This window comes from Larus michahellis, chromosome 2, assembly GCF_964199755.1.
Source record: "Larus michahellis chromosome 2, bLarMic1.1, whole genome shotgun sequence".
In the NCBI taxonomy this organism is placed as follows: domain Eukaryota; kingdom Metazoa; phylum Chordata; class Aves; order Charadriiformes; family Laridae; genus Larus; species Larus michahellis.
In genome coordinates this window covers 41,245,313-41,260,945 of record NC_133897.1, presented here as the reverse complement: position 1 = coordinate 41,260,945, position 15,633 = coordinate 41,245,313, and the positions used below count along the sequence as shown (strand labels likewise).

Genomic DNA, 15,633 nt, shown 5'->3' with positions numbered 1-15,633 from the left:
GTTAGAGGAGAAAAAATGTAGCAGCTACAAAAGGCTAATTTCTCAGATACAAGAATACTATTTATTCTACTGTTAATAAGATATTGCTTAGCTGATTTTTTTTTTCTTCTCCCATCATAAAGCAGTGTTTAATCAAAGTTCAGCACTCTGTATTCAATATGCATAGATATTAGCATATACTAATCAGTTACAGTTGTTACAAAAATTACATAATCAAAGAAAACGCTCATGGGGTGGCAGGGAGGTGGACAGTGGCCTCAAGCCTGGCACTCCACAGGGAGGGAGCTTCCCTCGCAGCCAGGCCACGAGCCTCACCTCAGTCATGCTCGTCCTATGCCTCATGGCCTGGCCACGTAAACTGCACAGAGCAGTAGTCGCCACCATCTTATCGATGAGATTTTTGGAACAGTTTGGAAAATAGGTTTAACCCTGCAGCCTTTATAGAATTTTCATTTCATAGAATCATCTAGGTTGGAAGGGACCTTTCAGATCATCAAGTGCAACCATCAACCTAATACTGATGAAAATCACCACTAAACCATGTCCCTCGGCACCACATCTACCCATCTTTTAAATGCCTCCAGGGGATGGCAATTCTACCGCTGCTCTGGGCAGCCTGTTACAGCGCTTGATAATCCTTTTGGTATAGAGATTTTTCCTAATATCCCATCTAAACCTCCCCTGACACAAATGGAGGCCATTTCCTCTTGCCCTATTGCCTGTTACTTGGGAGAAGAGGCTGATCCCCACCTCACTACAGCCTCCTTTCAGGTAGTCGTACAGAGCGATAAAGTCTCCCCTTGGCCTCCTTTTCTCTAAGCTGAACATCCCCAGCTCCCTCAACAGAAGGGGTTAGGAACGCTCTATGAGAAGCATTTTCCAGGAGGAATTGGAAAGACTCATCTTGCTGCCTGCTGCACGGGCAACTGCTGGATGTACAATGCCTAAAATGAACGGGTTTTCTTTCCTCATTTTGCTGTTTAGTAACCGGCTCCTCTATGCCCTTCTACTACAGCAGCTGAGGTGGTGCCGGCGAACGCACTCCCCGAGGCAAGGGTCTGGCCGGGGGAGACACGACAGGGCCCAGCAGGCGCCTCTGCCCTGAGCCGTGACCGCTAACAGCCGCAACAACCCCCGAAAAGCTGCCCCAACTCAGCGTAGCCGCCGCCGCCGCCTCAGCTGTTGGCTCTGCCGGGGGCGGGGGGGGGACCTCCGGTGCCGCCCGGAGGGGGGCGGGGCCAGGCGCGAGGCCCGGATGAGCGCGGAGGCCGGGACGTGACGCCACGCGCCGGCCCCACCAATGGGCGGGCGCAGCGGTGGATTTTGAACGCCGGCGGAGAGGTGCCAGCCACCCGGCCGCGCGCGGGGACGCTCTGCCGCGGCCCACCCTCCCGACCCCCGTCCTGAGGCTGAGCGCGCAAGCAGCCGTTGCTGCCGTTATCAGGTAAGCCGGGGCTCTGTCGGGGGGCGCCGGGTAAGAGCCGGCTGCTGCCGGTGGGGCCTGGGGGGGCGGCCGGGGCGGTATCGCCTCCGCTTGGGGCTAGGGCAGCCGCGGCCGTCTGTGGGAGGTGCCCGGGGGTGCGTACGCCTTTCTGAGGAGGGACTGCTGGTCGATGCGGGGCGTGGGGGGGGCGGCAGAGCTGGGAAGGGGTGGGTGTCCTGAGGGTTTTCAGAGTTAGAGGAGCTGGGGACCCGTTCCTTGAGGCCTCAGGGACCCTCCCGTTCCTTGAGGCCTCAGGGACCCTCCCGTTCCTTGAGGCCTCAGGGACCCTCCCGTTCCTTGAGGCCTCAGGGACCCTCCCGTTCCTTGAGGCCTCAGGGACCCTCCCGTTCCTTGAGGCCTCAGGGACCCTCCCGTTCCTTGAGGCCTCAGGGACCCTCCCGTTCCTTGAGGCCTCAGGGACCCTCCCGTTCCTTGAGGCCTCAGGGACCCTCCCGTTCCTTGAGGCCTCAGGGACCCTCCCGTTCCTTGAGGCCTCAGGGACCCTCCCGTTCCTTGAGGCCTCAGGGACCCTCCCGTTCCTTGAGGCCTCAGGGACCCTCCCGCTAACCGCTGCACTGCCCCGATGCCGGCGCTTGGAGGCCTTGGCCTGGTCTTCGCCGTGGACACCATGTGTTTTGCGGTTCACATAATGGGAAATAGCAATGGTAGCCACGCTGCAAAAACTGTTTTGAAAATGGCTACAGCTGTATGTCTTTTTGTATTTGTAAGTCTCTTTTGTGTGTGTATATGCAACTTAAAAATGCCATAAGCTTTACTCCTGTTTCTCTGTGCCTTTTCTTGCATTGGGGAGCGTTGTGCAACACTAGCTTAATGAGTTCTTCACCGTTTATATTTCGAAAGGTAGAAGATGGCTAAATACCTTAAAAAGCCCTTCAAAGACACTCTGGATGATATAAAAGAACGAATGAAAGAAAAAAGAAATCAGAAATGGACAAGGTTGGGTAAAATTAGCCAGATCTCCACTGCAAAGTGCAAAATAGCAAGTAAGATGATTAAGTATCTTAATATTTTTCAGAATATTTTTTTTTAAAACCAAGTTGAGATACTCACTGTTATGTTGCAGCCAACAGCTCCATGCAAATGAAGAGCATCCAAGCAAACAACAAAGCTCTAGCTCAGGCTTTGCAAGAAGAAAAGCTCAAACTGAGGGATGCTGAGGTTACCATTCTTCAATTAAAGAAAGAGTATCAAGATCTGAAGGTTCAGATGTTTGACTTGCAAAGAAATCTTAGGTTCAAGCAAGCACAAGGATTTATTGAGGTATTTTTAATAATAACTTTATTTTTTAGTGAAGCTGAACATCAGAATCTGTGCCAATCCACTGATCTCTTTATGATCTTAAATGTTTCACAAAAAAATAACTCAAGATATAGAACAAATTGTCTCATATTTTCATCTAATCTGTTTTTTTCTGGCTACTCTTTCTTCTTTAATTAAAATCTATATTCTGTGATTTTTATGTGTTTTAATCACAGTTGAAGGTACCTGACACAGGTATCCTCAGAATTTATTCATCTCGTAATGCTGTTGAGAAGCTATTATACTGGTAGTTGATACCAGAATATAACAGCAACAGTGTTTTTCTTCTTTTGTCCATTAGAATCGACTATCAGCCTTGAATGAGATAATTTCAAAAGTTTCTGAGAATTTACTGAACTCAATTGACCTCCTTGTCCCAGCAAAGAATTTGTGTTCCACAAGCGTAGTAAGTACCTTTTTCTCTTGGGGATCAGGATTTCTATTTATTCTTTCCCTTACTCTTTCCAACAGAGATGCATGTAGCTTTTGAGATTTGAGCCTTAATTTGGGGGTATGACTAGTCCCATAGTTGTCAGTATGACACGGGGTCCCACTCTGGGGGTGTGTAGTAGGTTGTTAGTGGGACTGAGACTCTGGTACGAGGTGGTAGGGGCAACCTGATTTTTTATGGATATGTGTCTTTTTCCCTGTACCATCCTTGCCGTTCCTTCCCCTGTCTGCTCTCTGTAAAATTGGGCTGGTGGATGAATGTGCTGACTTGCAGGAGCTGAGTATGTGAGACCCTACAGCACTTTGTGTTAGCCAGCCTCTCTGTGTCTCCCTCAGTCAAGGGCCTCTTTTGCCTTTCTGTGGGTAACTTGGCTGATGTCTAAAACTTATATATGGTGCAAGACTGTTTCAGCTATTTAGTCACAGTAAGATTTATTTTGTTGACAGAATCGGAGTGTGCTTTCTTCAGTTCTTGAAAATAGTTCCACTATCGTAGGACAAATACGTTCATTGTAAGTATCTTTTATTAATACCTATTTATATCTGAAACTTCTTTTATAGTAAGCTTAATTTTCTGTCTGGAAAAAGGTAAGAAATACAATGTAATGAAGTAGTTCATTGTCATAAAATATATTGCTATTCAGTAAATACTACCTTTGGTATTTTCTCTAGAGGACTTCTACAGTGTGCTGACAGAGATGATCAAGTACTTCCAAGTGGGATGGAGGCTGATAGCGATAGAAATGAGTTGGCACATTCTGTGTCAGAGATCTGCGAGGAATCTGACAATGCCGTTTCCTTAATCAAAATAGTTCCAGACAAAGGTAACTGAATCAGTTATCAGATGTTGCTTTAGTCTGAATCAGGGGAAAAAAAGTGTGAGTATAAGTTTAAAATGTAATTACTACTTTTGAAGTAACTGTCAAGTAATTTTCCACTTATTATCAGAAAGGTTAGATAATTAAAGTTGATAACTGGTAAACTTTTTGGATGAAGATGCCTAGCAAAATGGGGGAGGAATTTGAAAATGCTTTATCTTCTATATACCTGCAATCTAGTTTCATTATCTACCAAAAGGTTCAACAGAGTAAAGTCATCTTCAGTTGTTTATTATCGTTTATTAAATCAACAATTGTTAACAAAGAAAAATACTCAGAAAAATAAATGACCTGAAGATAACTTTCCAAACAGAACAGTTTAGAGGAAAATCCTCATATAGTATACATAACTGCTTTCTGTCTGGAAGCTGTATTGAAAAGAGCTTATCTTTATCTTCATTGCTAAATACTGGTCTATACAAATCTGGAGAAAATTCTAAGAATAGTCTTAATTTCTGACATGTTCAGAATTTGCTTAAAACCTTTCTAGATTGTTACTGTTTAGCTTTAATATGACTTTTTCCTCTTCAATTACAAGGGCAAACATCTGATTTTCGTCTGGACAACACAGGGTCAGAGCTGGAAAATGTTTCTTTAAGTGGAGACAATGGATTTGGTAAAGTGTTACCAAAAAGTGTGGCCACAAGGCGTCGCTATTCAAAGATGAGAAATCGCGATGAACTTTGCACTGGTATCTTGGACCATTCGGAAGCACCCGATTCAACACGAGAGCTTTCTAAACAGGATGAAGTTAGACTTGAGGAAAGTCTAGAGAAGTGTACTGTAGAAAACATAAATTCAGATATTTCTCAGTTGAATGAAAACAAGTTAGGCTTAGAGCTGGTGTTCAGGCGGATGGATTCTGAAACTGCACAGTTCAACTTAAGCAATAATTCTGATCTTAAACAACATGAGCGTAAAAGCAGAGAAAACTCTCAAGCAAGGAAAAAGAAGCATCAGAAGGGAAAACTGGAATGGCCTAAAAATTCTTCCAGACAACAAAGACCAAAAAAAAGACAGGGTAAAGAGGCTTCCAAAGAAAACTTGGAGTTCTTGGGTGGCTCCAGTGATGCTTATGACTTTCACTTTGAAGAGAGTATCCATCTTACACCTTTTCGACAAAATAAGGTGAATGACCCAGTGAATGACACAGATACCCATGTGGATGACAAAGATGACTTACCTGAAACTAATACTGACGAATCAAGTGCTACTGAAGATTCAGATGATAGCCTCTACGAGCCTTACAAGAGTAAATCGAAAAAAAGGAAAAGTTCAGTGGACAACAAAGATACATCACCAGTCCATGCAAGGCCAAGGTCTAAAAGATGTTTGGCACAGCGTGAGCAGAAACTCCATAATGAAAAAGAGACTGAAAGCAATAAATCAAGTGACAAGTCTATTAGTAAGTGTAGAAAGTGTTCTGTAATTGGTTTTGTTTCCTCGAGAGATAACACTGTTTAAGGCATTTAGGCTTTTTTATTTTCGTGTTTTTAATAAATACAGGCAGAATAATGTTATAAAAATCATTAGATTAATTCTTCTGTCTGCCTTTTTTTCTGCAGCAGAAGTTGGAATTTAAAGACAACAATGAATTAATACTGTATTTTAGATGTGTTTAATGATGTATTAAAGCTGAGAAAAAAAGAGGAGAACAAGAGTAGAAATAGAGAAGTGGAATAACAAATCACACTTTGCCTGGCACTGCTTAGTGTTAATTTAGTTTTCCAAATTAAAATCCTGACTACATGTTGACCCTCTTACGTATTCTTAAGTGGAAAGATGAAGATAATAGTTATATCTGAGAGGTACTTCACACCTAGTATGTTTATTGACATTCTCTTTTAAGCTAGCTTGCCTGAATTGTCTTAAGTGTGCCTAATTTCTTCCCAGGGCAGCCTTCTGAGCCATCTCGTGGTCATCTTAGTGACGTTACCAATACCGCCTCATTGCTCCCCAGCACTGGGAATGCAACTACTGTACCAGAAGGTGAAGGACCACAATCTCCTAAACGCAAGCGACGCTGTACTCTTACTGTGAGCTATAAAGAACCAAGTATCGCAGGGTAGGTGTCTTACTCTCCAGTTTGATATCAAGTTCATGATATTCAATCAAATGGAGGATTTGAGGGGTTTATTTAAATACCGGAAATAAGTTTTTAGCAAAACATTCAAAGAGGGCTCTGATGTTGGTAATACAAAATAGTTCATGTGAAATTCAATTTACTAGGTGAAAGTTAATGTTTTAAGTGATGTGGGGAACAAAACTCAATTTTGCCTTTTTTTTGTTGGTGTTTTTTTAACAGGAAACTCAGGAGAGGAGATCCATTTACAGATATGAATTTTCTGAGTTCTCCAATTTTCAAGCAGAAAAAGGATACTAGGCGCTGTTCTCTTAAGAAAGAATCTCTGTCAAAATACAATGAGAAATTTGTTGGTTGTCGTTGAGATTTCCAGCCATGATAGCAGAACCATGCTCATGCCGTGAAGAAAGGAAATCTTTCATCCAGGAAATCAGTGTTGCACAGTATCTTATACAAATGTGCAATTATTTCTACATGTCTAATATTAAGGATATAAAATTAAGGTGTCTTGGTTTTAATCCAGTGACTTGTTATTAATGATAAGGAAGACACAGGACTACTTTTATAACTAAGGTGATTCATACAAGCTCTTTTGAGAGGAGGCATCCCTACATCATGGATCTGTGAGTGTATCAGAAATACCTGATGAAAAAGGTGGTGGATGTAATTTTATGACTTATACCCTGCTCAATCTCACAGTGTTTGGCAAAGGTGAACTCCAGGCACTTAGGATGAAATGTTTTTGTGGCTTTTTTAGTAACAATGTTTGTACAGATCTTGTTTATGTAATGGTTGTAGTTTCATATTGAAGCTCATAATAAATGTCTTGGTGTTTGGAAACAGCTTGGAGTTGGCTGTTATTTTTTGCACAGTTTCCATGTTTGCTTCAAGGGTAGCAGTGTCAGCTGTGGCCATACTGTAAGCCACTGTACTCCTTCCCCCACCTTATGTAGCATAAGCATTGCTTAGAGGCAAGATTGCCAGTTGTAATTTGATTATGTAGCTGGAGCTCTTAGAAGTAGCAATTTAGGGTTGGTTGGTACTAAACTTACATTTCCTTTGTTCCTATCTGGTTATCAGTGAAGGTTGCAAAGAGTGCTCTGCTTTGGTGGAGTGTAAAATAAACCACTATTACAGGACCTCATAATTATTTTGGCTCTGCTTTGCCAAGTATCTTTACCAGGGGAAGTATTCTGCCGCTTCTGAACTGGTACCACAATGGGCAGTATGCTGGAAGAATCCTGTTATAAATGGTCCAGCAACATTTCAAGGTTGTAGAGCACTCAAACTCGCTTTTCTTTGCTAGACAAACATTTAAGAAGTATTAATGGATACATGAATGCAAAAAGTAAAGCTACATTGAAAATAAATAACGGGAAATTACAAAAATACAGGTTCACTGTCTTGCGAGATTGCCTGTCTCACTTCAATAGGTGTAAGAGCTCTCCCTTTCTGTAATAAAAATGTATAGTGTAATTACAGTTTTACTGATAATTTCTTACATGGCTCTCTCAACAGTAATAATAAAAGGATTTGGAATTCCCAATTGCCTTCATCTAAGTAACCTCATGGTGACAGTAGGTACGTACAAGCTCAACGTGGACTGTAGTTTGCTCCTATCTATCTACATGGTGTCTTGTGAAAAAGGGACTCTAGTAGACAAAAACGAGAAAACAGCACGAGCGTGCTTTGAGGTGATAAATCAAAACTTGAACAGCTAAATCAAAGAATTGTTTGAGCTGTTGAGGAGATGGGAGTAACAGCACTGTAGCTCAGTTAGTATGGAGCTGGGAATGCTATTTGGAATGGTCGCAGCTTTCCATGTTGAATTCTCAGCTCCGCACACCATGCTCCCTGTGAACTCCCAAGGCTTTTTTGCATATTTTCTAGTGTGCCTGGAAGATGCGCTGACAGCATCCTTGTACCTTCACTGTGCTCCGTTGTGAAATTGCTTCAGTGTATATATTTATAGTGCAAGAACTAATTAATGACAAAAGAGACTGAAATAAGTAGGATTTTGTACATATATAATTTAAAACTATTCTGTACCAGTACAATATATTAATTTTACAAATGTAAAGTTCATCAGCTGTTAAAGCATTTGCAAAACCACATATCCTACCATAACTTTATTGCACAGTATCTATGAAAATATTAATTCTTAAATTAGAAAACAAATGTTTCAATATAGAAGAGACAATCTGATTGAAAGACGATAAGAAAATCTACTCTGAAAAATAACGAAATTTCACAGGATACCAAGCTTAACAGGTGCATCTGTCAGCCCAATCTACAAAACAGGATTATAGCATCCAGTACTGGCTATTTAAAAAAAAAAAAATAATACTCACTGTACCTTTGTTATAGATCCAAATGTAGGTCAGACTAATCTCATACAAAACACTATGGCAAGTCTAGTGTTAACATTTTGAATACTTTGTGTACCACATTTACTACTTCCAGGTAGTTCCTGACATCTACTTGCTGAATCGACTTGTGAATTAACGTTGCACAGGCATTTCTGCAGGAAAATATTCTTTGACACAGCACAGGATTGGGTTGGGTTTTATTTTTTCAGTCTTATAACTATTGAATTTTACCAGTGTAACATCTGTAAATATAAAACACCAGGAATGAAAGTTAAATCTGTTTTTCACAAAAGCAATTATAAGTTACAGTTACAAACTAATTAGAAAATGTCAAGTGACAACTTTTTGGCCTGTTCTGTTCTCCATTAGGAAGTTAGGTGTACCTCTTAAATGTAGTGTAAGCAGCAAAATATATATATTTTATATATATATATAAATGCTCAATTTGAAGATATACTAACACGAGTTGTAAAATGTTAATATGTTCCTGGGTCTAAATAATCACAGTTAATAAGCATTTACAATAAAGCTTGGTAGAAAATCCAGTTTACCACAGAGCCAAGTATATAAAGCTAGAAGCTGTCATATGTTGATTTCTTTTCCATACGATAGTCTTATCTCTGCTGAATAATCTAAAGAATTTATCAGGGAAGAGTAGTAAATAGGGTGGATCATGAAGTGCATCAAAACCTTAACTCTACTAAGCCAATTAAAATTGTCTAGTATAGGCAAATCAGATTCTCTGAAGGTATTTTGGGTACTTATGTCCTGCATAAGCCAAGTCACTATGACGTTACACATCTAGCCAGGTTTTTTTTATTTATTTTTTTTTAAATAGTGGTTATGAGATTACAATTTGCAGGTAAAATATTTATCAAAACCCAAAAGGAATAGAAAAACTTGCATCTAGCAAAGATTACAGGCAGTCCTTTTTCAGAACTGGCTGCGCTCTCACAGCTTCTCAACCAGCTGAGTGTTTCTTTTAAAAAATAATATCTTATAAAAAGATTCTACAAAGAAACAAGTGTTTCAGAACCCCCCTCCCCAACTGTTGTTTTCCCTTACTGTTTTCTTTTTTACTGGAAAAAAAAATAATAAAACTTTATCAAATAGGTACTGCATTAAGTAAGCTATAACATCTGTTGTCTGGGAATTTTCTTCATATTCCCAAACATGTGCAATTTCCCACATGTTTTGTGTGGGGTTTCTGAGGCTGTAGCTGATAAACTTACCATGAACATACGGTAATGGGCACACCAAAGAAATTTTCAGTAATTAAATACATTATAAAGCATTTTAATAAAATAATTTTTGTAACTTCAGTATAATACATGTTTGCAAAACTAAAAGGGTTTTTAAAAGTGCTAAGTATTAAACAGAAGTTTCTTGAAACCTCAAAGTCCCACAACTCAGATATATAACGGCTTCCCCTGCCTGTAAAGTAGGCACACTGTTTGGTTGTAAAAAAAGACAGTGTCACTTGTCAATTAATCCAGCTTCTTTAATTTTGGTGTAGAAGAATTTCTCCAGTATATTGGCACATTTGTAGTATTCGCTCTCGGGGGGGTTGTACTCTCTGCAATTTGTAAAGACTCGCTGCAAGTCTGCCATGAATAATTTCTTAGACACGTAGTACCTATTCTTGAGACGCTCGCTCATTGTTTTGAGATCTGTACAGAAGAAAAATAGATTAACAGCGTTTGATTCAAATACTTTTTGTATGCAATATCCTTTTAGACTGATTTGTCGTCTAACACGAACTGGCAAAGCCAGGATTTGGAATTCCTAATTGCCTTCCTCTAAGGCGCAGTCCCTTTTTTAGCTTCAACAGCAACTGAGCCCCTGGAACTAAGCAATATTTCGCTGTAAGAATGATTTTGTGTAGAGTTTATTTTTTCTCCTTTAAAAGACTAAAGCATCATTGTTTTGTGTTCTTATGGTACTTAGAATTTTCTGTGGGTATCAATCAGGTGTCCCTAACTCTCCTCTCACCGCTCCGCGAGGCAAAGCTGTTGTCAGCTCTGCTGGAGGGGGCCTTAGGGGTGTAGAAGCAAAGGATTCAAACATCACAAAACACGTATGTTAATCTAAAAACTCCACTTCTGTGCGAGCAGAGCAGAGACATCTGTCTATACTACAAGCAGTACTTGCAGCTTTGAAAAAAGACTAAATTTGTTCCACACTCTACATATATTTTAATTACATCTTCAAAGTTTATGTATCCCTTTTTAAGTCACGTGAGAACAGATCTCTCCTGCTTTCAGTGCATCACACAAAACCTTTACTTACAAGAACATTGTCTAAGAAATGCCTTCCTTTATACTAAAAGCAATCATCCATAAAATACATAAATCACCTCAGTGTTCTCCACACAGTCACTTTCCCAGTAATTCTTATCAGGCATTTAAAACTTCTGTCTGCATTACAAGTGTTCCAGGAGTGAGTACAGGAACAGAAGTAGTGGGAGGGGTGCTGGGTGCCTTGACTTTTCTCACCTCAGATGCTCTAACAACTATTTTTTTTTTAGCACTGCTTGAGCCAGGCTTCAGCAGCACCTTTGTGTAACCGCAACAGAAACAGCTGAAACAGAGAAGACTTACTGCCAACAAGTATTGCAAGGAAAGCACAGACCACAGACCTCCAATGCAAAGGCATTAAACCTTAAAAATTAAGATTTAAAAATACAGCTATGGGTATTTTTGTTTTGGTTTGGGGGTTTTGTTTTAGTTTTTTTAATGGAGATTTGACTTTGGTAAAACAGAGAAAATACCTGCCAAACTGCCAAGAGGGGACTATTTAAGAAAACTTTGATGGATGCTCTCAAATACCTCTTCCAATGATACATAGCTTGTCATTCACTAACGTTGCACAATATTTTCCAAAAGCAAAAGCTCGTTCAGCTCCCATTAAATCCACAATTTAGGTGCTACCTCTACACTAGATGTCCGTAGCCTAATTATATTATCCAACTGAGAAAGTTGTTCAGCTCACCCTAAAGCAAACATCGCCCGGCTGGTCAGTTAAACTGCTCTCCTCTAACTACAGTGAAAGCTTGGCTCCGTCTGTCACTCAGCTGTACAGCTTTTGTATTGCAGATGAAAAGGAAAAAAAAAAAACCCCAAACAGTATTTCTTGAAAATAAGCAGCTGAAAGAGCACTCAAACCAAGAAAAAAGTTGTTACACATCAGAACTGACCTTGAGCCATAGCCAAAAAAACCTACAGCCACACCTCTAAAATATTGTACAATTTAGGCTGTGTGCAAACGTAAAGAAAAATGTTGTATCTTGCATGTGGCAGCATAAGAAAAGACAATGCTGTTTCTTTTTAATTGAAATTACATCTGAGCGATTTTTGTACAGTATCAGCGTGCTGGAGGAAGAGAGGAGAAGTTGGCCATGAACCAAAACGCAGTTTAGTTGTGCTGGGTTCCGGAGCTGGAAAAACAAAGCAAAACTAAACCAAAGACCTCAGCTTAATCCTAAAATGAGAGCTGCCGCCCCCACCTCCAATGGAACACATCCGAACAAGGAAAGGACAGGCAACATTCCTACTTCGGGTTTGCCAACCCAGACACTAAGTTCTTTGTAACCACAGTTCAGATTAAATGGCCATCTAGATCCAGCCTCTGCTCAGAAAAGCAGAGAAAACTCCACGGGAGGATGTCAAAATTCTTTTTCTTCATTGCTAGAAAATACATTTGTGTCAGGGATACAGGAAGCCGTCTGCTGTTTTATAAAGTACAAGTATATTTACTATTTGGAAATTATAAATTGTTTATTAAAAAAAAAAAATCATTAAGCCAAGTTGGTACGCACAGGCTAGGAGCCTATGCAAAGTCTCTTATTCTCTGAGAAACTGACTGATAGTAGCCTGCAATGAACTTGTACTTCATTCTCTAATAACATTAAAAGGTACGGAAACTGTAATCAGAAAGATGGCGGTGGGTATTGCATAAACAATGAAGTAGTAAGCAGGATTCAGGTTCAAATCTGCTGCAATACAAATCAAAACAAGCATCTATTTGGAACAGCACTGAATCATCATTGAAATTATATGACCCAGCAGTCACAAGCAAAGAAAAACGTTATTAGTAGTTGCGTACTTCCCTTTGCAAGTAATCCTGCATGACTTAAAAATAAAAATAAATAAATAAATAAATAAAAACCACCTCTGACAACTTTGGCAGATCTAAAATACAAAGATAAAAGTTATCTTACAATCAGTTGCACAAAGCATTTTCCTAAACTTAAAATGGAGCAAACCGTTAAAACTCAATTAGAAAACCCTGGTACTTTTGAAAAGGTTTTCTCTGTGTGATTTAGAAAGCTTAGACCTCTTTTTCAAAGCAATTAAAATGCTCAGGCGTTCCTGAAAGTTAGCCTTGAGTTTTTTTTGTTTTTTTTTAACATAGCAGTAGGATCTGCAATGACCGGGTACCACACACAAGAACGCATTGGCACAACTCACATAAACCAGCTCGGTCCCAGAACGTTTCCAGCTGGCTGCGCCGTTTAAGAGCTCGCTAGGCCTCCCTCGGGCATACTAAGATTTCACATGTACACACTGTAGATGCTTCGCAAAGGTCACAAAGCAGTCATAAATTTCAAACGACAGCATCATACTCTTGGCACTTCAGAGCTGCAAGCTATTCAGCTGCAAGTAATATCTACCTTTTAACATAAAACAATCCAATTACAATTTATCTGCTATGTCTCCAGCTATAAAGATTTTTAAACTCTATACTTAAAAAATGTTAATGGCATTACCCATGGGAAACCTTATAACTTCATAATATCCAGGAGCTTCTGTTCTCTTCACAGGTTCCATGAAGGGCCAAGCGCTTTGATGGCTCTTTGGTAAAGAAAAAAGTAAGGTATCTAATATGGAAACTCTATATCAGAAATCATTTAAAAATCTTTACAGAAGGTAAACTAGAACTAGCACTCACCTTCACCTGTTGCAGGATGGTTTTTAACGTGCTGTAAAGTTGATCTGGATCCTTGGGCTCCTTACTTGAAAGAAAATATGAATACAAAAAGATTAGCTTGAATCCCGTATCTTCATTCCTATGATGTGCTTCTTACCTAAAAGCAACTCCAAAGTTTCAAGCATTTTATGGAAGAAACAAAATTAAAACAAATAAACAAAAAAACAAACCCAACCAAACCCCAACACCTCCCACCCCTCCAAAAATAAAAAAAAAAAAACAAAAAACCAAGCAAATCCACTTAAGAACCATCCTTTGCGGATTATTTATGTTTTCCAATGGATGGAAGGAAATATCAAATGACATTGTTTCAAGACTTTTCTCAAAGGAATCTCCAAACTGCTTCGTCATTTTGCTTTGTGCAGCACTTACCCTCTTTCTTTTCCACTTGGTTTCCAGCCAGTCTCTCCTGCACACCAACAAGATGAGAGATTACATGGGAACTACAGCAGGTCAAAACATTAACTGAGTTATTGCAACTCTAAAAGATAAGCCATTTCAGCACTGCTGCAGCAAAATGGGTTTGTTTTAATAAAAGCTGCTCCTAATAAATAACACAACCATCTAGCCTACAGCCCCATTCAACTTCCTACATGCCTCCCTCCAGACTGCCGAAAAGATTCTAAAACGTTCCTACATGAAATACACATTTTTTCCATAATTCAATACATATTTTACCACAACCTCTGTAAAGAATTATGATGTTGAAGTCATCCAATTTGACACCCTAGGGACAGAGAATAAATTGCAGAAAAGCACAGTTGAAAAAAAAGCCCCCAAAAGATGGCAAACGTTCTAATTCTGCTTTGTGTCCTCTAAGTCCATGTTGAGCACGGAACTCATCCTTGTACAGGAGTGCAGTGCACGACAGTGGTGCCAGAGGGTAACTGCCGACTACACCATGATACAAATCAAAGAGGGATCACATATAAATAAAATTACACACATGTACATAAAAGAGGATCAGCGTAGGATGCCTTGGGGAAGTCTTGAAGACAGTAATTGTAATAGAAGCACAACAATCTTCACAGAAATCTAATCAGCAGACCAAAACAATTACATTTTAATCAAAAAGAAATATGTGACTACATTAGCATTTCAGGTCTTGGACCTCTCTTGGGCTGTTCTGCTTCTGTTCTACATTAAAAGAGGTTGATACGTACTAATTCCAGGAATGCTTTCTATAGGAATCTGCCGTACTCCATCTTTGAAGCAAGAAAGGCCAGGATAAACTTTGCGTATCTGAGCTTGTTTCCTCTCAATGAGCTTTTTAATGATCTGTAATAAAGCAGCAGAGAAAACAATAACTGACTTTCTTAAAAGTAACCCAGAGAATTAATGCAAAACTGTGATGAACAGAAACACTCTCGCTTCCTAATCTTATGGTCCTTATAGATCCACTGAAGCTGGTAAGAGGGGTGAGCTACCTGGCCAAGCACGGACTCTGCGGATGAGGCTACCAAGTCTCTCAGCTGCCTATTTAGGCACAAATCTGTAAGAAAAGAGTCATCACAAGCTGCACAGCTCCTGGGAAGATGGCAGCAGAGGTAGGGAAGGAAAATCCCTGGAAGTAGGTTTGGGAACTGACTCTAATTCCAATAGCTGGTGTTTCTGAACTGCTTCAGCACAGCGGGTCAGATATTTCAAGGCATATATTAAATGCACATATTTCAATGCACGTATATGTTCATATTCCAAAATTTTAGAAATATCTGTTCACTTTGAGGTCTCCACAGGAGACGTAGGAGTTGCTCAGATATCAGTCAGAGCTGCTTTCACTGAAGATTTTCCCTCGAGGAAGTCGGAATGACACCACTCTGGAACTGATAGTCTGCTCTGCTTGTAAATGCCAGAAAAGGCTTTCCCAGTTCTGAGGTACATTCTCTTCTGCTTTGCAATCTCATTACCTCAATTCTAAGTAATTTTCTCTGGTGCTTTTGATACACACTTAGACGCTTACCTAAGCTTTGCGTGTCCTGAATATGTCATTTTCAAAATGGCTTACTTCATTACCGGGAGTAAACAAATGTGCAGCCATTCAGACCACCACAGTTTGAGAGA

At 40.0% G+C, this 15,633-nt stretch overlaps 2 protein-coding genes across 7 annotated transcripts in view; one reads left to right on the top strand and one right to left on the bottom strand.

The window, feature by feature from the left end:
• The first annotated feature begins 1,299 nt into the window (after positions 1-1,299).
• SGO1 (shugoshin 1) lies at positions 1,300-7,051 on the top strand. The gene is made up of 9 exons (XM_074573473.1): positions 1,300-1,444; positions 2,345-2,487; positions 2,568-2,764; positions 3,105-3,209; positions 3,701-3,765; positions 3,926-4,077; positions 4,670-5,536; positions 6,025-6,196; positions 6,437-7,051. The coding sequence occupies exons 2-9, from the start codon at positions 2,352-2,354 to the stop codon at positions 6,576-6,578; spliced, it is 1,836 nt and encodes a 611-aa protein (XP_074429574.1). The 5' UTR covers positions 1,300-1,444; positions 2,345-2,351; the 3' UTR covers positions 6,579-7,051.
• Positions 7,052-8,224: 1,173 nt separating this feature from the next.
• The window catches only part of KAT2B (lysine acetyltransferase 2B), a 45,446-nt gene continuing 38,037 nt past the window's right edge, over positions 8,225-15,633 (bottom strand). For 2 of the 6 annotated variants that reach the window (XM_074575008.1, XM_074575010.1), the window contains exons 14-18: positions 14,736-14,850; positions 13,945-13,981; positions 13,534-13,597; positions 13,352-13,436; positions 8,225-10,253 (exon numbers count right to left, since the gene is read on the bottom strand). In XM_074575008.1, the coding sequence (XP_074431109.1) occupies positions 10,060-10,253; positions 13,352-13,436; positions 13,534-13,597; positions 13,945-13,981; positions 14,736-14,850 (495 nt within the window). In that variant the 3' untranslated portion in view covers positions 8,225-10,059. The other 4 variants (XR_012585522.1, XM_074575009.1, XM_074575011.1 and 1 more) reach the window with 4 other exon arrangements.

Coding starts and splice junctions, on each gene's coding strand:
- SGO1 (XM_074573473.1), top strand. CDS start 2,352: ATGGCTAAATACCTTAAAAAGCCCTTCAAAGACACTCTGGATGATATA. Junction 2,488..2,567: donor TGCAAAGTGCAAAATAGCAA/GTAAGATGATTA, acceptor GTTATGTTGCAG/CCAACAGCTCCATGCAAATG. Junction 5,537..6,024: donor ATCAAGTGACAAGTCTATTA/GTAAGTGTAGAA, acceptor ATTTCTTCCCAG/GGCAGCCTTCTGAGCCATCT.